Source organism: Vigna angularis, chromosome 7 (assembly GCF_016808095.1).
Source record: "Vigna angularis cultivar LongXiaoDou No.4 chromosome 7, ASM1680809v1, whole genome shotgun sequence".
Classification (NCBI taxonomy): Eukaryota; Viridiplantae; Streptophyta; class Magnoliopsida; order Fabales; family Fabaceae; genus Vigna; species Vigna angularis.
In genome coordinates, this window is record NC_068976.1 from 2,617,583 (window position 1) to 2,645,021 (window position 27,439).

Below are 27,439 nucleotides of genomic sequence, written 5' to 3' on the forward strand. Positions count from 1 at the left end.
ACAAAGGCTTAACCATACCTCAAAATTGGATGCAACCTTAACTGAATTTTGATACCCGCTTAAGTTTCACCAAATTTTGAAAGTGTACCTTTGGTGTCGTAATCGCATCGATGAAGAACAAGCTTTCCCCCATTGGTATAGTGGAGAATAAAGCTTCACTATGTAGCCTTGTTGAGGAAGTCGTGTAGAGGAAACGAGGTGCAATATGACAAGAGTTTCAAATTTTCAAACTAGAGAGTAAATATGTGTGGTGGGTGGTTGTCTTGAGTGTAAGACGAGAGAGAAAAAGTTAAAAACTTTTTACCTAAATTAGATACATTTTACCCTATGTGTTAGAAGGTTAGTGTTGGTGTTATTCAGAAATTTGGAGGTGTAGAGAGAAACACTCTAACTTGGTTTCCTTAGCATGTAAAGAAACTTTAGTAAGAAAAAAAAATTCACTTTAGCTCTTATAGTATAAGGGTATATATGGGTGTGGATTTAGAGAAAAAAAGACAATATTTACGCTCTTTTTTTATTTACCTTTTTATGTTATCTATGAAAGGAGAGTGAAAGGAGTAGAATTTTCTTCTCAATTATGCTAAAAAAATTTGTCATGAAACAGATTTTAGTCATATAATGAATAATGCTTGCAAAATAATCATTCTCTTATTTTATTTTGGTTGATTTTTGAGATGTATGATAAATGGATTTATGTTTGTTTAATCCATTCGTCTGAATGGATTAAATCAAAGAGCTTTGTTACATTAATTGAAAATTTTAATTTGCTACTAATTTAAGTATTTGGATTATTATTGAAAATTCATAATAAAAATAACATTTTAAAGGATAAATGACTAACTTATAATTGAAAATATTTTTCCTAGTAACTTAAGGCAATCAAATATTTTTATTGACGTAGAGATTTTTATTCTCACTACAAAAATTTACAATTTTAGTAGGGATTATTTTTAGTGTTACCGGGGGTTTTAACCCCCGGAAAATGCAATTCCCGCGGTTGTAAAAAACCCCTGGGAAAAGCTGCGTCGGTAAAGAATTACCGGCGGTTTTTCCAAAACCGTCGGCATTTGCAGGGGTTTTGCGAAAACCGCCGGAAAAGGTAGGGGTTCTTTGAAAACCGCCGGGAATGACAGGGGTTTTGCAAAACTGAGTTTATAAACCTCTAATACTAACCGGGGTTCCAAAACCGCCGGAAATGTATATATATATATATATTAATTTCTTTTAGTATTTTGATAAAATCTTCTTGGAGCTTGATTAACATCTTCTGTGATACTTTTATTGGGATTAGGTGTCGTAAGAATGAAACAATAGTGTCAGGATTGGTGCAACTGACCCAAATCGAATCTTTGATATCAATTACCATTAAATTGGATTAGATTTGTCTACATTTGTCCTTATCAAATAATAACACTTACTCATTTTTAATTCATTCATTAATGCATGATAATCAGAGGCAAATGTAATCAACCACTTTTGTTTAGTTGATAAAAAAATATATGAAATAAAAAGAATTAGCTGACTTTTCAAAATTACTAATATATGAAAAAAATAATAAACCACTTTAGTTGTCATGAAAAAAAAATGAACCCATGAATATCAATAATAAAATCAAAAAAATGAAGACCCAGAACCAGTTTTCTATCAGGGACAAACCAGCCTATAAAACAATCACCAAAATTGAGAAAATAATGTTAGTTACATTGTGATTCAACGTCCAAAAAGTTTATCAGAATAAAGATAACTAAAATTCTGATAAATAAAAATCAACTCATAACACTAGAACTGATTGACCAAGTTAAACATCAAAATCAACCAGCCAAGTAAGCAACTTTGAGATGAATTCTCTCTTTTTTCAATAGTAATTTCTACTTTTTTCTCACCTAAGTTCCCTAATTTCATTTCCATCATGTGTCTTTAAATGGTTAAATGGTACTCTAAACACCTGGTTCGTTAGGATCAGCAGGCTGCAATTCTTTAGTGGCATCATCATCTTCCTCATTCATCCTGCTATTGGACAAAGACTGACCTTCTTCATTGGACTCAGAATCACCATTAAAACACTCGAGAGATGACGAATTGGATGCATTCTCAAGCCAAACAGTTCCTTCTCAAGCAACCATAAACCATGTATAAGACAACATTCCCAATAATCTCTATTAAAACTTAAAAAAGATAAGTTGATATAAAGTCATTAACTAAATAAGAAAGCAGATGACCAATAAGAAAATTATTGATAAAAAATATGCAAAAGAATGCCTTAATGAAATATGCAAAAGAATGCCTTAATGAAATTATTGATCTAAATTGTTAACCTACATTGTACAATTTTCCTTAATGAAATATGCGAACATCTAAAATCAGAGGTTGAGATTCCCTTTGAAGCAATCAAGAAAATATATCACTACTCAATAACTAGATATTAAAGTAAATATATTTTAAAAAATAGCAATTGATATAACCCAAATCCTACACTAAATATATATATATATACATACATGGTTTGGTTCTTCACGTGCTCATCTAAAATTTAGAGGGATAGGAATCTTATATGCCATAAGATATGAAACATGCCAGACCAATTAAAAGCATGGAAGGTGTGGCCAATTGACACAGGTGCACGACTTAGGTGAAAAACATGCTAGACCAATTAAAATCAATAACTTTAATTGGATTAAAATAAATGAACAAAAGAATGCCTAAAGTATGGCAACATACAAAAGTAAACAAGGTCCAAGAAGGAATAACATTCTGCACTCTTAAAGCTATTTCATATCAGACACATGAATTAAAATAAATTTAAAGAATTATTTGTTAGAAATCACTCACCTGTTCTGGAAATGCACTCAAACCAAAATCTGAAATTTTAATATTTCCTTGTGAATCAAGTAAAAGATTTTCAGGCTGCAGCCAAAAAACAATACTAATTAGCATAAATCATGATAAATATGAAGACAGAATTCTAGAACCCATTCAACACAAACCTTTAAATCTCTATGATAAACACCTTTACTATGGTAATAATTTACACATCAATAAGTTGTTGGAAGTATCTTCTACAGTCAGCTTCGTTGAGACATGAAGAAAGCTTACCTACAACATTACTTTATTTATTAGCAACATCAATACTAAGAAAATTATTGATAAAAGTCACACTAAAAGCTTATAGCATAAATCCACCTTGAGCTACTCACAATTTTATCAAACAATTCACCGCCTATAATAAACTCCAATATGATATACATCTTAGTACGAATAGCTAGAACCTGAAAAAAAGTCATATATCAAAGAATAATGAGTTGTGAGTATTGAGTGACGATAGCCAACAAGAGAGAAATATTAAAACACTTATCATAGAAAAAAATGTACACATTATGCACCTTCTTCTGTAACATTCCAGGGGCAAAAGTGTACCAAAAAACCAAGACAGATTCTGAAATGATTTTCCAATATTATTCCTCTCTCAATCTATTAATGAACGAAGATTTCTATAATTAAAGATTATGTGTAAAAAATCACCTACATTGAACATAATTAGCAATTGATAACAGTTTTGACTTACCACTTCCTGCTATGTCACTGTTGTTCCTTGTGGTCTTTATTTTCCTATAAAAATCACAGATAACCACTCAAATCTTTGGTTACTTCTATTCAATTAGAATAGCCACAACAACACTCATTCATTTTAATAAATCCAAATATGTGAAATTACATGAAAAGGGAAAGGAAGGAACAATGTCTACATTGCACGCATCATTGGAAGTTTGATTAAAAATAAGAGCACAAGATTAGCATTATTGTACAAATAGCATATAAAGGGGAGTTTGTGATGTGTTATTGAACGTGATAATGTATCACTATGCTAGTTTTGTGTTTGTATTATAAATTTAACGTGATTTTCTACTTTTGTTATTAAAAATCGTGCTAGATTTCCATATATATATGTATGGCATTTGGGAACTTGTTTAGGTTCTTCCTCTAAGAACAAAAAATGCTAAAGGTGGAGCCAAATGAGTTGTGATGAACTAGTAATCCACAAACATATATATGAAAAAACCAGAAACCTACTACTAAGCAACTGTCACTCACTCATGATACTGATTGGTAATAAAAGTCTACCCCAGTATCAGGTTTTAGGTTGAGTGGCCCTTTTATTTAAAGTATCTAATCTCTTATACACAGTGCAGTTTACGAGAGTTTTCATAAGAGGGAATAATAGCTTATTTTCACTGCAAAAAATAGGTTAAACATTTGAATAAAATAATAAGATGAAGCAAACAAATAGTTTCTTTTGGCTTGAATAATCATGAAAATTAATTCAAGATACCAAAGAGCTCTTAAGGTGAAATTTAAACCCAAAGATATATGGTATGAATCTTTATTAGAATCAAGTTGTTAGAAAAAGGAAAAAAGCTTTGCCTTCACTTCAGAGAAAGATACACAAACCTTCTGTCAATTTGAGAATGTCACGCAAACCAAGAGAGAGTGAATCAGGCAAAGCTTCCAATAATGGTGCTAGAAGTTGCAAGTCTGACCTGCTGAACGAAGTAGCTGCCAAATTTCAGGGTTAAATACATTTCCCATACCAAATATTTTCTTGCAGTAAACTATATAATGGAAATCTTAGCTTGCTTCACCTAGAACCTATTGTTTACCTGAGAAAGTAGTGGATCATGAATATATCGTTTCAACTTCATCGTATATTGGTATCTGTTGATGAACCTTGCTAGAATGCTGTGATAGAAACATTTTTTTCCGAAATCACCACCAATCAGACCCATTTGATTCATCAACCACATGTTCCTCCCACTCACAGGCACCGATCCCCAACCAATCAGCTTCCCAACACCCTTGGAACTCAAAACCCCTTTCGCAACCTTAATCCTCGCATCCCTAAAGGGAACCAATTCTCCCTGGAGAAGCCAACACATTTCTCCTTAGCCACGACGAAACAATCCGCCATCTTCCACACTGCGTACTCCTCCTGTTCCTTTAGATTGTGAATGTGAGGCCCACTAGTTTGACCTAGTGGTTGGATTGAAGTATTTTACACAAACTTACAGGTTCAAACCTTATACTGCATACCAAAAGAACATATTGAAGAGATAACATGAACATACCAGGGAGTATTTGAATTTGAGGGGTTGGAGACGGAAGTGATAAAAATCGCCTTCAACAGAGTCCTCGACGCCTCGTCGCCTCAACCTTGCCGTCTCGACCTTGTCGTCTCGACCTTGTCGTCTCGACCTCGCCGCCTCGACCTCGACGCTTAGCCCAAGCAGGGGAAGACACTCCACGAACACGAAGCAGGGGAGGATTGTGGTGTGGGGAAAGGGTTTGGGGGAAAATTTGATGAATGCAGTGGGAAGAGATGCTCCACGAACACAAAGTAGGGAAGATTGTGGTGCGGGGATGGGGTTTGGGGAAAATTTTAATGAAGGCAGCGGGGAGGGAGGGAGAGAATTAGGGAACATTTAGGGAATTAGAAAGAAATAAAGTACAGAAGGGGAGGGAACAATAGTATTTAGGGATTACCGGCGGTTTCACTAAATAACCGCCTGAAATATTCGGGGTTTTTAAAACCCCCATAAAATAACCTCTCCTAAAATTAAATATTTTTGTAGTGTCTATATATTGAAAAGTCATAATAAAAATAACATTTTAAAGGATAAATGACTAACTTATAATTGAAAATATTTTTCCTAATTTAGTAACTTAAGGCAATCAAATATTTTTATTGACATAGATTTTTATTCTATATACAAGTAAACAAAATTAGGCGAGAATGGGTTTTGCTATCCCATATCCATGTCCAAAAAAAAGGCATTCTCATGCTTATACCCAAAATCAACGGGTATTAATTTTTTTTTCATCACCATCCCCACCAGGCAATAGGTATTTACTCATACTCGTACCCATATCCTATTTCTTTGAAATTGCTAGAAAACACGATAGGGGGATGAATAGTATTTTTAAAACCTTTTGCAAATGGCGTCAGTGACTCAAAAATTGCAAGTTTGTGCTGTCATATTCACTCAGCGAGCTGCCACCTCGCCCAACGAGTCAGTCTAGCACCCAATGGTGAATTTTTAGTCTTCCAACAGCGATCCATGGCCATATAACCTTATAGGTGAGACTTTTCTTCATGTTTGCCGCACTGGATTCGATTCTAGTGCCTCTAAAGTGAGTATTTGTCAAAAAATAATTCTTTCTAATCCAATCTTGCTTCCCTCAGTTCCAACTTGTTTTCCTCTACAATTTTTTTCCCATAACTTTATTTCACACTCTCAAAGAGAGATTAGAGGTAAAAAAATCTTATACTAACTAAAACACAAAAAAACATGAAAGCACACTGAACATGGGGATAAAACAAGGTAAAAGTTACAAAGAAGTTGATTCATTCATAAAAATATACACATAAAAACATGTAATATCAACTATTATCAAAAGGATTGATAACAAAATATATGCTCAAATGATGTTTAAAAAGAGCTTTAAGAAAAACGTTTGTAGGAGCAAAGCAATAAAGTACACTTTTTATACTGGTTCATTCAACCCGAGCTACATCCAATTCTCCCTTAAGAACTCTTAAGGGGTTCCATTAATCTTTAAGAACATTACACGAGCTTGACCTCTTCAAGTTTACAACGAGTATTAGCATCACTTATAGTATTCTAACTACTTATGGTATGCAAGTTGTTGATGAATGGTTAAATGATTAACAATGGTTTCTTGCACAGATAAAATGGCATAATAATTGTTTATATCTTTAACATGTTTGTGCTATTTGATTGAATCCATAAATGATAAGTGAATCAAGTCTAAAACTGATTAGAAATCTGGTTTTTGGTATAAATAATCGATTATATAAAATGTATAATCTGTTAAATTTAGCCAAAACACTTAGAGAGCTTAACAAGGGCAAATTACTTTGTTATAATTTGTTATATTAGTTACATAACCAATTAAAACAGAGAGAAAGTCATAATTTGTTATATAAGTGAGATAATCTGTTAAAGATGACAAATGGAAGACTATATGGTTTTGTATTAAAATAATCAATTACATAAGTTTAATAATTAGTTAAAATAGAGGACATAGTCTAATCCATTACATAAATAACCTAATGTGTTAAGACTGTTCGAAAAAGAATTTAAAGCCATAAGTTTCAAAATAATCCATTACACACATAGGGTAATATGTTAAAACAGAGAGAAAAGCATAACAAATTATGCAAATAACATAATCGATTTTTCTGCCTCACGATTTAAAAATCCTATATATATGTGACTTGAAACCTGTTTCAATAATGTTACAATTTTCAAATACTAACATTCATGTTTAGCTCTAATTAAAGGTGTTTTCAAGAAACATTCTTGGAGGATCTAAGCTTCAATTGATGATTTCACATCAAGGATTCATTCAAGACTTTGAGCTACATTGGTTCCGATTCAATCTGCGCTTAGAGAGTGTGATAAAGATCAGGTTCATAAAGAATTTGTAAATTATATACCTGTGTGAGGATAGTCAGGTTTGAGAGCTGGGATTGCTCTTGTGTTTGTAAGAGATTGAGTGTGTTCATCTCTTGTTTGCTATTTTGATTTTGAGTGGTGAGAGAAGTGCAATTGAAGGTTGTCATTGTATTCTTTCATACTCAATGATTATAGTGGATTCCCTTCAACTAAGGTTGTTGAAGGAAGACTAGATGTAAGCTTGTGATAGCCGAACCAGTATAGATTGTTGTGTCTTGATATTTTTTGTCTTCTCTTTATCTTTGATTGATTCATTTGCTTTTGATTATTGATTTCAAGTTTCAAGAATTCATAAAGATTTCAAAATGATTTTGAAAAGGGTTAAAACCAATTTCCCCCCTCCTCTTGGTTTGAGATATAAGGCTTCCCTTTTCTAACAGAAGTATTATAACCACTTTTGGTATCAACGCTAGACAATTGTCTAGAGACTGTTTAACTCAATTGAGCTAAACACCAAGTATTTTAATTCTCTTCAGAATGCACAACACAATCATTATTTAAGAGAAAATACATTTTGCTAACTCTCAAAAAGAAGATAAAAACAATACAATGAAATATGAGATTTTGCTAAGGTTGTTTTTCTAGAAATTTTACTTCAGACAATATATGAATAGAGTAAGAGAAAGCTTGTGTGATCATTCAAAAGTTATCTATAGTATCCTTCTTATCTTTACTTCCGTCTATTTATAAATTTTCTTGAGAAATCAGCGTTAGACAGAGAGGTTGACTTCATGTAGTGTTGATAGCCTTTTAGGTGAGAAGTCAGACTCAAGTCTACTTTGTAGATGTATAATGTTTTTTTCACAGCCTCTATCAAAACATAGCCTCTATGTTCTAAACAGTTTATCAGTTGTCAATTAATTAATGAACGCTTCATTGAGTAAAGCATTCAACATATATGATGATCAGATGGTGTAAAACATTAGATGCTTTATCAAAGATTGTTTGAGATATGCAGCATTTAACGAACTTTTGTTAGACGATACATTTCATAAGACACTTGCTTGAATTAACATTGTTTTGAATAAAACATATTTTAAGCTTCAATGTTAACATCGAGATAGATGCTTCTATTCATAAAATGCTTGTTTGTAAGACATTCGTTTAGACATGTCATCTATTAGATGATTATTTAATAAAGATGTTTTCTTCCATTATACATTGTTCCTAAAGCTTTTTCTATCAGTTGGTATAGTATAGAAAACATTATTATAAGCTTGTTTTGGTTTAGGAAAGATGTTCCAAAACTTTTTTATGTTAGACTCTTTTTCTTTAAAACAAACTTCATTCAAAGTGATATTTCGTTTAAAGCTCTTTGTTAAACTTCAAAACTTAAGTTGCTAGACGGTTTAGTTTCTAGACAATCTTGTCTTAACATTCTTATTATTTTAATATAAATTAATTAATTTTTATAAAAATAATAAAAAATTACAGCAAAAGAAAATAATATTATTAAATATTCAAAATTAAAATGGTGATATTTTCATTTCTTGTAAATCAAATATTTAGAAATAAATTATAATTCTATACATTTCAACTTATAGTACCAAATAAAATCACATGAGAAACAAATCATTTATTAAATTTGCAAACCTTAATGAAACCTAGTTGATAAATTTTAAAAATATTTTTAAAACATATAAAAGGAAAACATATATTTAAATAATAAAATATTTTAAATTTCTCTTTATTTCAGTTTTTGAAATTCTAATTAAATATCTTATTTCATAGACTAATAAAAATTATGATACATCACATGATAAAATCACTCACTCAAACAAAAAAGATTAAGCTATTAATATGTTAAATTCAACATAGATTTCTCATCTTTTGAACTTCAATATATGTTAGATAGTGATAAAAAAGATTCATGACAATTATATTAAATTATTATAATATATAGTAAGTAAATTTTATTTATACAATTATAGTAATAAAATTACACTTATAATAATAAGTTAGAAAATAAAAATAATAGTCTCAAAAATATCAAAACAATATTCTACTTGATAAAAATTAACAACAAATAAAAATATTAAAAAATAATTAAATGTGTGTCATAGAAACAATTTGATAAACAGATGAATAAAATCACACAAAGAAAAACATATGCATAACTAAAGGATATAATCAGATGAAAAATACTTTAGAGATATACGAAAACTTTTCAAATATTAACTTAGTCAAATTGTTGAAAGTTAACAAAAGATTTTTTTATCTTACTTAATAAATGAAAGATTTATTCTATTGAAGACTAAAATTGAAAGTTGAACATTCTCATAGATAAAAAAATATTTAATTGACATAAAACATTTAAACAAAATTTCACAAAAGTTGAGATAAGGGAAAAGTATCATGGAGATGTGAATGAATTTCATGACAAGCCAAACAATTAGAAGAATGAAAGAAAAAAAAGTGTGTTAAAATGTTGACTTTGAGTATTTTAATAACAACTTAAGACTAGATTCCACACAATATTAAGCCAGTTAAATAGGATAAGTGATCAGTTCATCCAACAAAAAACATAAATCAAGCAACCACTTTAAATCAAATAAAAAACTACATAAATGAAAGTGTCTTTGAATCCAAGAGAGTTTGAATCTACTACATCAAGCTCCAACACAAAGAGGTTTAGCTCCTCATGAATAATGAAATAAGTACATGCAAAGAGGAGGAAAACATCTTCTAATCCTCTAAAGATATGTCTTTGAATTTTAAGGATATATGTGAGAAGACTCACTAGAGTCTCTCTCCAAAATCACCCTAAGAAAGGATAGACCGAAATCTTTCTCTCTCTCCTTTTTCACTCTTTTTTGAATCTACCAAAGGTGCTTGTATATATAGACATTCATAGCACAACTCAAGCAGTGGTTCATGACTCCAACGCTGAGGTTTCCTATGTGGCTCAACCTATGAAGTTCTGGGTTAAAGCTACCTACAATTGCTTAATAATGAAGTACTATCACATGGCTCAGGCTTCGATTTGTGCTTAAGGAAACCTTCTTGAGTAGGTTTTCTATGTGGCTCAAGCTCTCAGGTGGCTTTATAGCCATGACAACAAAATTCATCAAAAAGTGTTAAATTTCTTTTATTTTCTTCTCAATTCACAGATTAACTCCTTCGATTCATATGTTCCTGCAAAACCAGTGGAATTGGGGTAGATATCATATATATTATGCATAATCAAAACAAGATAAGTTATATTTTACTAATATCAAGAACTTATAAGTAACGAGTATACATTTATACTCGTGCCCGTGCTTGTACAAACTTTCTTACTATTTCAATATCAATTAATTAATTTTTATAAAATAATAAAAATTTGTTGCAATGAAAATATATATTATCTAATATTCAATATCACAATGACATATTATTGTTTCTTTAATATCAAGTATTTATGAAGAAACTATAATTATATACATAACAAATTAGATAGCAAAATAAAATTTCATAAGAATCAAAATGTTTATTAAATTTTCAAATATTAATGAAACAAAGTTCATAAAATTTAAAAATATTTTTAAAAAATTACACAAACAATTTACATTTAAATTTAAAAATATTTTAAATGTCTCTTTACTCTCATTTATTAAATTATACTAAAATCGCGTTTTTTATACACTAATACAAATTATAATACACCACTTGAATGAAATCACACAAAAAACAAAGATTAAACTAATAATAATTGAAATTTAACATACATATTTCATCTTTTGACCTTCAATATATGTTGGATGGTGATAAACAACATTTATACCAATGACATCAATTATTATATTATAATAAACGAAATTTTTTATACAATTGTAATGATAAATTACAATTATGAAAATGAGTTAGAAAAATAAAATTATTACTTAAGAAATATCAAAACAATATTTTACATGAAAAATATAAACCAAATATAAAAATACTAAAAAAAAGAAAAAATAATCAAATGTGTCTTATAAACAACTTGATGCACTATTGAATGAAATCGTACAAAGAAAAGAAATGAATAATTAAGTGTATGATAAGATGAAAAATACCCTATAAAGATATCATATTAATAGAATTGTTGAGAGATAATAAAAATTGTTTTTGCAAAACAAAAAAAATATTATTGAAATAAAACAAAAATTCAGAATAAGAGACAAGAAAATAAAGTTTTCATATTACATAGTAATGAAGGGTTTATCCTATTGGTCAAGAGAGTTAAACATTCTCATATAAAAAACAATAAAAAAGAAATAAAAATATTAAAATGAGTATAAATATTCAAATATGTGACATAAAAAATATTTAATTTGCATACATCATTTGAACATAATTGCACAAAAAGAAAATATTTAATGATAAGTCAAACAATTAAAAATATCTTATGAGTATTAGATAAGATATTAGAAAATATCTTAAAGATGTAAAATATCTTAAAGATGTAAAATTATTTAATGATAAGTCAAACAATTAAAAAAGAAAAAAAAATATATTAGAAAAATATATATTAGATTACGTAATAGATTATGAGTATTTTTGTAGTTTAAATAGAGATGATAATAAGGGCGGAGATGAATATTAAGGTGGGTATAGGGATGGGAACAAAACAAATAAATCCATCTCCATACTCAATTGAAAAAATTAGATATTACCCATACACAGTCAATGCGGGGATTTCATCGTCTTGACATCCATTAAATGTTTTTCTTAATGTCTTATATGGAGGAAATTTTTTAGAAATCTTCATAGATATATAATCTTTCTTTCATATGTTCAATTTCTTAAATGATGTGTTTTTTTGACATACTTATGTTTTATGATCCTTCAAATGATATGTTAATAAGTTCTCACATACACAAAAGTAATTAATTATACAAAATGACACAACATGCAGTTGTAAAAAAAGGAGAAAAAAAAATCAAACTCATCAAACACTTGAATACCCTCGTCTCACAATAATCTTAAATCTTAAGTCAACAAATTGAGATAAATGTTTATATCATTTATAAACTCTCTTGGACTAGAGACATCACATCATGTTTTTGTTCTTTATACACAAACTTGGAGGTAAGTTGTAAATAATTAGTGAACCAGACTATGAATCATTATTAATACTTAAATTACCAAATGGATTTATTTAATTTGTGGCTACTTTGAACCTTAAATTTGTTAATACATTTCAAAATTACATAATTTTTTTATTGTACTATATATGACTAAGTACCTCTCGTCCTTGGAAAAGTACATGTCGGACTACTAAGTGGACATGTACTCGGCTCATTCTTATTCGACCAGTTCAACATCACACAAGACACTTAATCACCACAGTCCATAGTTAACCAAGATGAATAAAAAACCAACAAGTATTTAGGCCAATGGGACTAGGCCCATTCAAGTAAAAGCTCATAAACAATATGTATAAATAGCAGATTTTATTTGATATATTGATTACGTTTTCATTAATTACATAGTTATTGCTTTATGACATAAGACACTAACTTGAGTATGAGAGTGTCTTCTATAGGCATAAGCCCATTTTGTCTTAAAGAGAATGAGCACTTAGGAGAAGGACAAGTACTCTAGAGATTAAAGTTTGGAAATATTTGGAGAGTCTTTGAAGTTTTTGCATGGTACATTCTCGACTCTATGAGAAAAATTGACACTAGTCATGGGGTCGACTTGTATTTTGTGAATAAATCTTTTATGGTATCCATGAGAAATAGGATGGTTGGAGAAAGATATGTGAGACCCTCCTCGACTGACATAGCTACGATCCTAGAAGCCTATGTGTAGATGCAATAGGAGTCAGCCGAGTTTAAAAAGAGAAGTGTTAAGGAGAAGCACGCTCTAGGGGAGGAGAATACAAGGTTGAAAAGGACGGTTGAGGCTGAATTAACGACTTAGGAAGAAACTGGGAAGGAAACCCATGAAAGCATGCAATTGGTGTAGAGAACCCCACCTCGCATTAGTCTTGTCCATGGAAATGAAGAGGAAAGTGAATACAACCCTACCCCTAAGACACACAACTCCTCGACAATAGTAGGGAGTCGCCAATAACCCTTCATAGACAGCACAACTGATACCCCCTTCCTAAGCATTGGAAAGCTTTTAACCTGAACCGGTATGATAGTAACACTAACCTAGATAAGTATGTTTTCGTCTACACCACTTAAGTTATTTTGTACTCGACTAATGACGACATCATGTGCAAATCTTTTTCCACCATTTGAAGAGGGTAGCCTTGGAGTGGCTCAACCACTTTCCCCTATATTCCATCGATTGTTTCAACACATTGGCATTGTCTTTTAGAACACAGTTCGCCATGAGCCACCATCATTACCTTACCTCCTCCGCATTCCTCAACATTTGGCAAGAAAGCGGAGAACCTTTGTGAACCTTTATTGAAATGTTCAGTAAAGTGGCCCTAAAGATAAAAATCTTGAACCTTAAGGTGGTTCTTCTGTTTATGATCATGACGCTAAAGTTGAGCCCTTTTGTTGATGACTTGTGTATAACCTTGCCTGCGAGTACGAATGTGCTAAGGCAATGAGCCACTAAGTTCATGCGGCTAGAGAATGTAAGAGAATGTCAAAACAAGATAAGAGTTGAGACCATGCTAGTTGAGAAGAAAGGTGTCAAATAGGACTTGCATAAAAAAGGTAGTTCCTGTTGTAGAGAACCTAGACATGCCTGATTCTCACCTTACACACCCTTCAACGATCCTAGGTCCCATGTGTTGGAGGAAGCGTTGCAGGTACATCTCATAGCACCGCCCAGGAAATATCAAAACTTGTTGAATGCTAACATGAACAAATACTGCAAGTACCATTGCAACAATGGTCACATAGTAGATGAATGTGTCGCGCTTAGAGATAAGGTCAAAGAATTTATTCGAACAAACACCTGAAGTGGTTTGTAAGGCACAATAGTGAAGAAAGTTTGTGTTTTGTATATCGAAGGTCCAATGACTGAAGAAATGGTAGGAAATATATGGAAAATGAAGAGAAGAGAAATGAATAAACCCAACATGAAGACAGGTGTTCTGATGCTAGACCCCCTTTGAAGGGTACAATAAACACAATATATGGAGGGTTCACTGAAGGGGGATCCTCATGCTCAGGCGGAAAAAGACATCTAAGGTAGTACAATTAGTGGACATGGATACGATATCCTGAAACTATCGATGAATGAGGATGTCGTCTATCACGTTCATGGACGTGGACATTCAGTGAGTAGATCAGGATCAAGATAACCCTGTGGTCATAACATTTGAAACAAAGAACTTCGCTATCAAGAAGGGCATAGTCAACCAGGGTAGTTTAGTTATATACTCTACTAAAAGACCTATAAGAAGTTGGAGTTACCAAAGGAAACAATAACACCTTATGATGAACTTGTATACAACTTTTGTTGAGAAAAGGTGTCTACCAGAGAATACATCGACCTTCATACTACTTTTGGCAAAGGAAGTTTAACCAAGACCATATCAATTTGGTATTTGGTCGTAGATGCCAACACGTCCTATAATGTCTTGTTGGGTTAGTCATCACTTAACCTGTTAGGTGCCATGGTGTTTACCCCTCACCTTGCTATAAAGTTATCGTCTTTGTCCGGAGATATTATCATAGTCCACTATGACCAGAAGACGACCCAAGAATGCTACATTACAAGTCTACGACTATTGTTGAGTACTATTAATGTTTAATGATAGAGAGCAAATGGCACAATCATAGAAAGAGATTAACTTGGCCCCAAAATAGGCAACCATGCAAGGACAGAGCCTGTAGGTAAAAACCAAAAAGTTGGCTTTACTAGAAGACCAAAGTTTGAAGATAAGAGTAACAATGGGAGAAGAATGAGAAAATGTAAATAGGCAAAGTCCTATATAATAATGTCGACCTATTCGCGTAGATAGGAATTAACCTCTATTAACACATTGGAAAGTATACCAAATCGTATCAAGTAATATAAAATGGTAAGACCAAGTATCGTATCCCATAAGACTCACGGCACTAGACATTCATGTAATACCTTAACTAATTAAGACTTAAGAGCAATTTCATTTGTTTAGAATGAAAAATGCAGAAAAAGTAAATATGAATGCAATTTGATCAATTGGGGCAAAATACAAAAGTGAATGGATGATTTTGATAATACGAGATGAGTATGTTGTTGGGGTTTAGATTTCACCATCCTTACTCTCATGTATATAAGAATTCATCTTCTTCATTCAATTATTAACGTCACTATCTAAATTACTTAAAACTCGATCCCTCGGTAAAGAAAGCCTATCCTTGATTATTAGACCACAATCCCTTTCATCCCTAATAATTAATTCTGCATTACGAATAGAAGCTTAAGACAACCAAACCTCCTATCCCCATCCTTGGACAATATTGCTTTTGGTAGAAATTCTCCAAATCGTGGTTTCTAGGTATTTCCCAATAACAAAGAAGACCATAAAATCATGCGATGAATGATCAAAACATAACAAGCATAGAGCAAAGGAGAAAATCTCTAACAATTAATGAAAGAAGCATATAATAATTCAGAACAAATTCAAATACATGAGAGTTTAGAGGTTACATTTTCCCCAACAACAAATGAGTTTAGTTCTCCATAATCATGGAGAAACTAGGTGTACAATGGAATGATAGTGATAGAAAAACCCTAGAAACTGAAGAGGAGAGCTCCCGCATCCAATTCTGCCTCCAGAGAGTGGAAAAATGTGTTTATGCGTCTCTGCTGCCCAAAGATACTCCCTCTAGGACGTCCAAGTCCTTATATACAGCTGAATTGGATCATGGGCCAACGTTGTCAGCGCTCACCACCCCAACTTAGGGCGCCCAAGCGAGCTTGCGAGAGAACTGGCACTCAGTGCCCTAGGAAGGGCGCCCAAGCTTTGAGCGATACATGAAACTGGCACTCAGCGCCCCTTTCTGGCGCTCAGGGCCCCTTTCTGGTGCTCAGCCTTGACTGCTGACGCTCAAGGCCCCTTTCTGGCAATCAAACAAACTCTACTCAACTCAAGGCAAGGATTTAAAAAAAAAAAGGTTTTTTCAAATTTCAAATTTAGGCTCAAGGTTCAAAGGATAGAAAAAACATTGTTCTTTGTTTGGTTCACATATTGGCATTGCCTTATATGGGAGAAGAACAAATGGCCTTGATCATGTGTAACAAGCAAGCAAGAGGTCTAATAATAGAAACTTAGGCAAAATCAATCATGCTTCGAAAGCAATAACATTCAATCAATCAAAGACTCTGGAGTCCAACATCTCACAAGTTAAATCAAGTTCCACAATTTAATAAACATCCTCCCAGCATATTAATCACAATTTAACTTCATGCATCTGTTTTTAAAACAACTATGAGCAACCACCATCTATGCTTAAAAGCTAAACCAATCATTACTCAACATGCATCATAGAACAATAGAGCAAACACAAGAATATTACTCATCACAAACAACAGTTTATCACATCATACCAAACCATTGCAGCACAATTCATTAAACCAAGTACATAAGCAAGCTAAAATAAAAACAAAATAAATAAAATTCAAATAAGCAAAATAAAAATAAAGCAAAATAAATCCTGATCTAGTAGCATCTATCAGTAGATGCTATCAGTAACATCCATCAGCAGATGTCTAGTAGCATAGTATCCATCAGTAGATGCTTTCAGTAACATCCATCAGTAGATGTCTAGTAGCATAGCATCCATCAGTAGATGCTCAATCTAGTAGCATCCATCAGTAGATGCTCTCATCTTAATCATCCTAACATCCATCAGTAGATTCTATCATCTGAGTCCTCCTAGCATCCCTCAGTAGATGTTGTCCAACATCCATCAGTAGATGTTGTCATTACTGCAAAGCAAAATCAAATCCAAACCACACAATACTCAATTAGAAAGAAAAAGTCAGAAACTGGGTTGCCTCCTAATAAGCGCTTGTTTAACGTCACGAGCTTGACACCATTAAACACAATCCGTATTTTTGATGTTGGTTCTCTTCTCTCTTTCATCACACCAACATAACTTCAAAGCTTCCTAGTGACCATCTTTACTCTCCTTGAATAAAGATCCTCAATCTCAATAGCTTTAATCACCCATAACCTGTTCTTGTAACTCACTAGTGAACTAGCTTTTCTTCATTATCTACCTTCTTCATCTACTATTAGCAGTCTTCTCTACTTCCATACCTAAAAAGAAAAATTCTGATGATGTTGTGCTCCTAGTACAGATTTTCGGATCTTATCCTGCAGACACTAAAGAACGCTGCACTAGAGCACCCAATTAGCCCAAAAATAAAAACAAAATCAAATAAAAAACAAAAGTTAAAAACAGAAAAATTAAAGATAAAGTCTAACTGGTTAAGAATCACACAAAAGTATAGTTTAAACCACGAGTCCCCGACAACGGCGCCAAAAACTTGTTAACACATCGGCAAGTGTACCGAATCGTATCAAGTAATAATAAATGGTAAGACCAAGTATCATTCCCAAGAGATTCACGACACTAGACAATTGTGTAATTACTTAACTAATTAAGACTGAAAAGATATTTTGTTGGTTTTTAAATGCAAATGCAACGAAAGTAAATATGAATGCAAATTGATTAATTGAGGCTAAAATACAAGAGTGAATGGATGATGTTGATAATATGAGATGAAAATGTTGTTGGGGTTTAGATTTCACCTAATCATTCTCATGCATATAAGAATTCATCTTCTTCATTAAATTTTTAACATAACTCTCTAAATTACTTAAAACCCGATCCCTCGACAAAGAAAACCTATCCTTAATTATTAGACCACAATCCCTTGCATCCCTAATAATTAATATTGCATTACAAACAGAAGCTTAAGACAACCAAACCTCCTATCCCCATCCTTAGGCAATATTGCTTTTGGGAGAAATTCTCCAGATCGTGGTTTCTAGGAATTTCCCAATAACAAAGAAGACCATAAAATCATGCCATGAATGATCAAAACATAAGAAGCATAGAGCAAAGGAGAAAATCCCTAACAATTAATGAAAGAAGTATATAATAATTTTGAACAAATTCAAATACATGAGAGTTTAGAGGTTACATCTTCCCCAACAACAAATAAGATTAGTTCTCCATCATCATGAAGAAACTCGGTGTACAATGGAATGAAAGAGATAAAAAAAAGCCTAGAAACTAAAGAGGAGAGCTCCCGCATCCCCAAATCTGCGTCCAAAGGGGCAAAACATGTGTTTCTGTGCTCAAGCCATCAAGAGATACCAACCATAGGGCATGCAAGTTCTTAAATAGAGCAAAAATAAAGTTCAAGCCCAATAACGTTGGCGCCCAGCACCTTAGGTGGGGGCAAGCAGGGGAAACTGCGAGAGAAATAACGCTCAGCGCCCCTGGAAGGGCGCCTAGGCAGTGTGCGATACATGAAACTGGCACTCAGGGCCCCTGGCTGACGCTTAAGGCCCATGAGGGGGCCCTCAACTTCAGCTTTACTTTTCTGCACTACGTCTTTTTCTCTTTTTCTGCATTCCAACTCCTTGGTATTTTAACTCTCTTTCAAATCATTCCAATAACCTACAAAATCAAGGGAATTTAGTGATAAAATCATCAAGTACACTCTCTACTCACTTATTCAAAAAACTAAACTAAAAACACAAGTTCAAGCAAGCTTCTAAGTCTAAAAGGGTTGATTTAGTATCTAAATTGCATCACAAATAACAGTATTTTCAACCATTTTCACCATGGCAGCATGAATCCTACAAGTTGGATATGAATCTTTGGTCAGACAATTAAGTTGTGTTAATATGAAGTGTTGTGACATAAGTTCCAATTTTTTAATGAAATCGGACTAGTCCAACTAACTCATAGGACTGACTTGCAAAACTGTTGAGCTTGGCAGATATGATTGAATTCGGACACCCAGATTGAAAATGTTGTCTCGACCCACCTTTTTTTTAATGGACTAACGGGCTACTTGACTCATTTTGCCATATCTAATTTTTTTTCTATCTTTTTCTTTATATAATCATTTAGATTGAATTTATATAAGCTTGTTTAGTTCATTTATATATAAAATTGCACACATAATATATATATATATATATATATATATATATATATATATATATATATATATATATTATTGCCAACATAAAAGACATAAGGTTTGTTATATGACATTACATGAAAATCTTATGTCTAAATACATTTTTAAAATTTAAAAACTTAAAAATAATTTTTTTATAAATAAAAATGATTTATTTGAAACTGTATGATTATTTTCTTCTTTATATCTAATAATATTATTCTTGTGCCTTTCTTTTTTTTCTTCTAAGATTTAGTTGTAAAACGCACTATATATGTCATTATTTTTAAAATTAAGCAGATTGATTTGAAAAAGAAATTGGAGGCCTATTTTGTATTCATTTTAAATGCATTGAAATTGGTTTTAAGAAAAATATCAAAGAACTTGGTCAAATAAATCAGTAAATCCGTGGAAAACATTATTGTTGAGACTTAAATCTAACTATTATCATACATTTTACATGGTTTTTTTTAAAAAGAAAAAGAATGAATTGGTGTAATGTTTTTGTTTAAAAAAAATGATAGAAACGTTGTGAAAACAATACCAAAAATAACAAAATTGGACAATAGAATGATAAAGCCAATTATGTATATTTGATATGGCTCCTGTGTGTATTTTAAGATTAAGAAATTATAAAGTAGTGTATTTTTGTTTTTTTTTTTGCAGCTTATGGTAGTATAAATTTATGTTTATTATGAGTAAAATATCATATAATTATTACTAAATAATAATAATTTGTCTATGTAAAAGTTGTAAATAGTTATTTGAACTATTTGAACAGGTATCGAATTTGAAAAGTTGGAAAATAAACAGAAACATAACTTTTTCATGTAAACAAGTTCCAATAACGTGTGTTGAGGGGTAATTCTTTAGGAATGAATAGTTGGAAACATAAATGCAGCAGAAGGTTCAACGTCATGTCTTAACTAATACATGAAGATGCATGTTAACGTGTGGATGATGTTGCAAGTGGCAACCTTACCTCAGTTTTGATTTGACCTTGTCGTGTAGTAAGACAGTGTACCACTATTATATTATTGCTTCTTCCCTTACAATTACAACAACTCCATCGAACAGAACAGTGATGGTACCACTCTGCTGCTAACAGTGTTCATCGATCCATTCAGCCCAAAAATGATCAAACGGATACAGAAAAAGAGAAAGGGAATGTATGACCACCTTCTTCTACTGTTGTAATCTGTAAGCCATTCCACGACATGCTTTCAACTTCAAAGACAACTGTTACTACAGTTCCAAAACTCAACAACAAATTTTAAATCATGCCAAAATATTATAAATAAATCAAATATATCTCCTCAAATTTATTTATTTATTTATCTGCTGCTATTAAGTTCATGCATGTGTCCTAAACCTAAATGTTCCCAAGTTACAATGTCCGCTGCAGTTGATCATATATAGTTTTATGAACAAACTGTTATGATCTCTAAACAAAGCTGAAAGAATGAATAGTTGTTTTATAAAAAGAAATCTGGATAGCATATCTATGTTCATTTACGAGTAATTAAGGTTATTTTATGATAATTTTCATATAAACACTTTTTTTTCTAATTTAAGATATTGTTTGTTTATTTCCTCCTTTCTCTGAAAATAGGGTTGTGACGTGTTTAGGCGTATGACTGAATCCAGAATACTCCTACTAAGTCAAGTATATGCTTTAAACAAGTCTGGTACATGTTTTTAGTGTTAAAAGGAGTAAGTTTCAGTGCGTTAATTACACATCCAACATACATAAATTAATATAACTAAAATAGTAATAATAATAATACTTATTACAATTAATATATATGATTTTTGTACTGTAATAATTTCATATTCTATACTTGTTATAATCTGAATAAATATAATTATTGCTCTTCATATATATAGAAGTATGGACATAATAGCCTTTCTATTTTTTTCTTTTGGTTTTGTTGAAGCTGAACCACTACTGTAATTTATTTTCTCTATCCTTGCTTGTGTAAAAAACTTGCAGGAATGTTAACAAATATTAATACCCTTTCTGTATTAATTTATTTATCCCCAAGTTAACCACAGTGTTTCAGTTTATTATTGATGATTTCATATTTTTAAGTATTTATTTGCTTAATAAATACACATAGTCACTTTTTTTTAATTGTAATGCAAATTTTAACATATAGCTTTTAGTTAAAATTAGTTCAAAAATATATATAACGAAATTAATTTTACCCAAATTTAAAAAATAAGGAATCTTGAGGATTAGTAAAACTCACTTACAACCATTTCTGTATTTAACCTTTCAAATTCAAATTGTTTCTAACTCTGAGAGAAATATTTCTTAGTTCAGTGAGTTGTTTTTTCTTTTATCTGAAGGTAACCCACCAAAAACCTTTGTATGTATACAATAGGTAAGAATTAATATCCACTATATTGAGCTTGTTGGAGTGATTATAAGGAGATCACCAGTAATTCATGATAAGTACATATCCATAACTAAGCGAACCGTAGCAAAAGGTAGCAATAAAACTCCCATGTGCATGTTACGAAACCTCACTAGATTATATATAAATCAAGATTTATACTTTGTAATTATGTTAAATTAAATTGAAGATGAAGGTGGATTTATTTTTTATTCTGCGACTTATAATTTAGATGTAACTATCTATGTAATTGATCCTCTCTTTATCTGCATCACCCCAAGCTTGAGCTTTCAAATGCATGTAAAATAGAAGCTTCATTTTCTTTTTATTTACACTTTTTGAAGTCTTATTTAAAGTTGATCTTTAACAAACTGACCTTGAGGAACTAATTCGATAATTCAAGAGCTAGGAATTCATAAAGTCAACTTCATTCTTTGTTCAAAATGAAAATCATCACTCAAACAGTAAAACAGTAATAAACATCAGCAGTTTGTTCAGCTAAATTTCGAAAGGAAAAATGATGCCAATCAAACTAATAAGATTTTTAAATTAGTCACAGAATAGAATCAAATTAAATCAAATTTAACTTATTTATTTTTAGTTGTTACATGCATAATATAAAAATAACTTATTTTTTTAGATTAAATAAGTTTTAATATCTAAATTTGAACATGAAATTTAAATTCTGTATCCAAAAGTTTGATATATTTTAATCCTCTACTTTAAAAATAAATAAATATAATCATTAACATTAACTTTTTCTTTACATGCTATATACTGTTATCTAAACTATGTCAAATTGTATAAATAGTTTAAATGTAACATGAAATACAATATAACATGTTAAACATTATTGAATTAAAAAGATTATGTAATATGAAAATCAAAATGTATCGTAGCTTTAATATTTTTCTCATAAATAATAATGATATGATAAAAAATCATAACATTATTATTTATAGAAACAATTAAATATACATTTAGCTCACGTAAAGTTAACAAAGTTTATTCCTACAAAATATTTTTTTAATTCATCCCTACATAATTTTAAATCACTATTTTTAGTTTTGTATTTATTTTAAAGCATGTAGATAATTCTTATTTTACGAATCTTAAGACATTATTTCAGAAGTCAGATGCTCACTTTCCTATATCAAAACATCAGTATATATTACTTAAAATAATTATTTGACCGTTTATTCCTTTAAAAAAGAATAATTAACCAGTATCATATACACTAAAGATAAAAAACAAAATTCAAAAACGAAAAAAAAATGAACTTATTTTCCCGACAATAAAAACATGTTTAACTAAAAAAGAAAAATGATGGAAAATCATAAGTATGTTAAGTTTATGAAACCTCTTAAAAGGGTTTTGGCTTAACTAAAGAATGGCATTTTGAGAAAACATAAATAAGACAGCATTTGACCTGTAGTTGTAGGTGGATAATTTTAGTAACAGAGGCAGTAAAAGAAGAAAAAAAGGTCGATGTAGAGCAGTGAGGAAAGGAGAATAAAAGGATTGGAAGAAAAATAAAAATAGAAGAAAGAGGTTGCATGCAATATTAGAGAGAAATAAATAAAATATATTTAATTTGATTATTTGGAAAATGGGAAATGATAATGGGAAAAGGGGTGGAGGAGGGTTCTGCACTTCTGTTCTGCAAGTCTGTAATCTGTGCATGACCCGACAGACTAACACTGTACGATATTGCCGCGTGAATACCCACCCACTCCCTCTCCTATAGTTTATTTTCTTCTTTCATTACTTTCTCGCTTTTCACACCGCACTAACCAAACATATACGAGAATGGGATTGAATCATCGAACCCTCACCAATTCATTTACCACCCTTTTCCCTTTTTCCCTTTTCCCACTAAAAAAAATGCCAAACAATACAACAACAAACTCTAACTCAAACTCTCCCACCAATTAATATCCATCTTCCTCATATCTCTCACTATATTTATCGATTTCTCACCCTTCACCCTAGGTTGAATAAATGTGTCCAAAACGGGAACAAAAATGGTTGGTGGGGACTTTCAGCTGTTAATGCAAACAACAAATTAAAAGCTGCTGGTGCAGTGAATCTCATCCAATGCACAAAAATATTACAAACCCTCAATTAATCACTCATAACATTTTCCATTTGCATGTCTTACACGTTCGCTTTATCTTGCTAAACCTCATTTATCGCTTCTGCTAATCTTTCACATATCATATCATTATACAATGTACAAACGCTGTCTTTTTTTTTTCCATAAACTTCGCTGCCTTGTCTTTATTTGGTCTCGATCTCTTTACAGACAAACTAATCACCAGAATTAATTCGCCATTAATGTACAATAATAGTACATGTTAACCTAATCATGCACTTTAAGCACTCCTTACTTCGGCAACACGGGAATAAACTCAAACTAAAATTAACGAAAGGAAGAGCCCTAGCTTCGTCTCCATTAATTAAATTTCAAATTACAGTTTTCTCTCTGGAAGCGAACGGAAAGATCGAGAGAAAGAATATTATATATTATATTAATAACAATAATTCCGAAATTAGGGTTTCTTACCGAGAGTGTTCTTGTTATTGTGCATCCAAACTTTGAGAACTTTTCTCTCCACATTGGTCTCGGCACAGAACTGTTCCACAGCAGATTCATCGTGCTTCTGGATTCTCCACCCCACCTGTTCCGCGAATGCCAGCATCTTATCCTTCTGTTCCTGCGTGAACTTCGTTCGGAACCGTTTTTTGGATCCTCCGCCACCTCCGCCGCCGCTGCTGCTCGGATTCGAGATGTCTTCGTCTTCGCGGCTGAGTCCTCCGCCGGAGGCCGCTGCCGGGAGGGCGAGCGGGCGGTGCTGCGCCATTGGAGGTGTGGCGAGGTGGTGGTGAAGGTAGCCGCCGGCGCCGGGGTGCTGCGGGACTCGGTGGTGGTAGTACGGGGAGAACTGATGGTGGTGGTGCAGAGGCGGCGGTGGCTGCGCTCGGTGGTGAAAGGAGGTCATCTCGCCGTCGATCTCCTTGCGGTGAAAATTCCGGTGGCAGTTGCAGGCAGCGCAAATCACGGCCTCCAGAGTGCCGTCCTCGCCGGCCGGCATGAACTCGCAGCATCCGTCGACAGCGTGGCCGCCGAAGCTCACGGCGTGGTTCTTCTGGCATTCTCGGTATCGTACCGCGGCGGCGCCGAACGCGCCCTTCCGTCCCTCGGCGCCGACTTTGGAGCGAGCCGCGGAGTTTCCAAGCGAGTCGTAACTTGCGACCGGCGCTGGCACCGGCGGGTCCGGCATCCCCATTTCCTCCTCCTGCTCCTCTTGCTCGTCGAATTCCATATCGCTCTCCACCTTCTCTCCCTAAAAAGATGATTTTTTTTTTTTACCAACGAAATTGAGTTGTGTGTGTTAGGGTTTCTAGAACTGAGAGGAAGTGGAAGTAAGTGGGGGAGAAAGTTGAAGATCTATTCTACTATACTCTACATGTGAGTTTGGGCAAGGGAGTTTTGAGTTTCACCAAGACAGAGTTTAGGTAGATTTGAAGATAATAATAAAAACTAAGCTAAGTAAGATTGTGTTTGTGTATATATTTATATGGGATTTAAATTAATGAATATATTTAATATATAATGATGGTAAGAATTATTTAATAAAATAATGTTATTATTGTTGTTTGAAGATAAGAGATTGAAGAGGATGTGGTCATGAATAAGCGGTCTGAAGAAAAGAGCTGTTTCACTCAGAAAAGGGTTTCAAATACTTGCCATTACATAATTAACACCTGTACCATTCTTGTTCAGACATTTACTTTTTACTTTAACTGACCATAACCCATTTCTGCACCCTTTTTCCAACCTTGTGTCTTTTTTTATTAAAGATATTGCAAAATGCAAGGAAGCTACATTATTAAGAATGTAGAAGAGTGGAAGGCATAATAATAATAATAATAATAATAAAAATGCAGAGATTAGAGAAAAGGTTTTATTGTGGGTAGGATGTTTGGGATGATAAGGGTAATTAGTTGAGTGGAGAGAGAAGAGATAAGAGAGAAGAGAGAAGGGAATATGGTTGGTGAGAAAGCAGGAGGAGAAAAGGAGGAGTGGAAGTGGAAGAAGGAGAAGTGAATGTGGTTGAAGAATTTGGGAGCAGAAATGGAACCATAAAAATAAAACTTAAGACACGGACTTAACATCGGACCAATTAATCTGTCTACATTTATGGGAGCTGCCTACGTGCCCTCCTTCTCCGACAGGACATGACATCACTCTTCCCTCACACTCCTAACTCCTAAATTCTCTTATTATCATTATTCTCTCTTTCTCATTCTCATCCATTACCATTAACTTAATTACCTTATCCTCCTCCACTTCTCTTCTCTCTCATTTCACCTCCTTCTTTTCTTTATCCCTCTCAATCTCAATTAATCATAAATATACCACTTAATCACTGCTTCTTTCATTATTCTAAAAAATCTCCATTTATTTTATTAACTGCTTTTTTGGTTTTTGCTTCTCACAATTTCCGCTTTCATGTCCATCCACAACAATCTCCATTAATGTTGTTATCTACAATCATGAGGTTCTACTACGTGACAACAATTCTATTCCAGCACAAATGAAGGAACCATGTTTTTAGAGAGGGGCTGAGGATCATGGACTTTATGGTGCTTGTAGGCTTTGTTGATTCAACTCTATGGTATTTCTGGAATACACCTTTTCAATTCTTCATAGCTTCAATATGAAAAAAACAAAACAAAAAATCACGGTTATAATGTAAGTGATTAAAACTATTATAACATGTGTTCCATTGACTCTGGTAAAGAAAGAAAAACAAAGGAAGATCTTGCAAAGGGTCACGTATATAGATGTCATTTCAAAACATTAATTAGTTGTTGTTTATCTTGGATTTAATATGTAACACTTTGAATCTTTATATTAGAAATATATATAGTATATATTAATTATACTGTATTGTATATAATTGCAGCATCTCTAAAGGTAAAACAAAAAAGAATTTTAGAGATTGGATCTTGATTATATATATAGTCTTTATATTTAACTATTAGTAGGTGTTATAAAATAACTATTTAAATATAAAAAAATTACAATCCCCTATTTGGTAAGTATCTCCATGTCTTTTTTGGTAAGTATAGCAATCAAACTATTTTTCTTTCTCTGAAACCAAAGCACATGGTGCCCTAACCACCTATCCCAGCTGAATCGTTTCGTTGTACATGGCTTTTCGACAAAAACTTCAGGTACAAGAAATTTTGCTTTGGTAGGATTCGATGTTGATTAAGTAACCTTAAAGAATTAGTTAGATGCCATATAGATTTATAACACTATTTAGATATTCTATCTCACTTATTTTTTGGAACCACATTAAATGCAAAGAACATTCTTAAAAAATGTTGAAATAGAAGAGTAAAAATTGAAGTATAAGAAAAATTCAACAC

At 32.3% G+C, this 27,439-nt stretch overlaps 1 protein-coding gene and 1 long non-coding RNA gene across 6 annotated transcripts; both read right to left on the reverse strand.

The window, feature by feature from the left end:
* Window positions 1–1,680: 1,680 nt before the first annotated feature.
* Window positions 1,681–3,278, reverse strand: LOC128197946 (uncharacterized). Of its 2 annotated transcripts, XR_008250695.1 has the most exons (4): window positions 3,195–3,278; window positions 2,985–3,093; window positions 2,830–2,904; window positions 1,681–2,107 (listed from the first exon to the last, which is right to left on the reverse strand). It is a non-coding gene; the product is annotated as an uncharacterized LOC128197946 (long non-coding RNA). The 2 variants fall into 2 exon arrangements; XR_008250694.1 differs by lacking the exon at window positions 1,681–2,107 and having other exon boundaries at window positions 2,510–2,904.
* A 17,188-nt stretch (window positions 3,279–20,466) lies between these two features.
* LOC108337355 (zinc-finger homeodomain protein 2) lies at window positions 20,467–25,561 on the reverse strand. 4 transcript variants are annotated; one of them, XM_052880973.1, is made up of 2 exons: window positions 24,564–25,561; window positions 20,467–20,843 (listed from the first exon to the last, which is right to left on the reverse strand). In XM_052880973.1, the coding sequence occupies exons 1-2, from the start codon at window positions 25,321–25,323 to the stop codon at window positions 20,737–20,739; spliced, it is 867 nt and encodes a 288-aa protein (XP_052736933.1). In that variant the 5' UTR covers window positions 25,324–25,561; the 3' UTR covers window positions 20,467–20,736. The 4 variants fall into 4 exon arrangements, with proteins under 4 accessions (XP_052736933.1, XP_017429352.1, XP_017429349.1 ...); XM_017573863.2 differs by having other exon boundaries at window positions 20,468–20,825; XM_017573860.2 differs by having other exon boundaries at window positions 20,469–20,796.
* Window positions 25,562–27,439: the final 1,878 nt, after the last annotated feature.

What these genes read in the sequence shown, in the direction of transcription:
- LOC108337355 (XM_017573860.2), bottom strand. Translation starts at nt 25,323, where the DNA reads ATGGAATTCGACGAGCAAGAGGAGCAGGAGGAGGAAATGGGGATGCCG. An exon ending in CAATAACAAGAACACTCTCG is followed by an intron (nt 20,797 to 24,563) that starts GTAAGAAACCCT and finishes AATGGCTTACAG; the next exon opens with ATTACAACAGTAGAAGAAGG.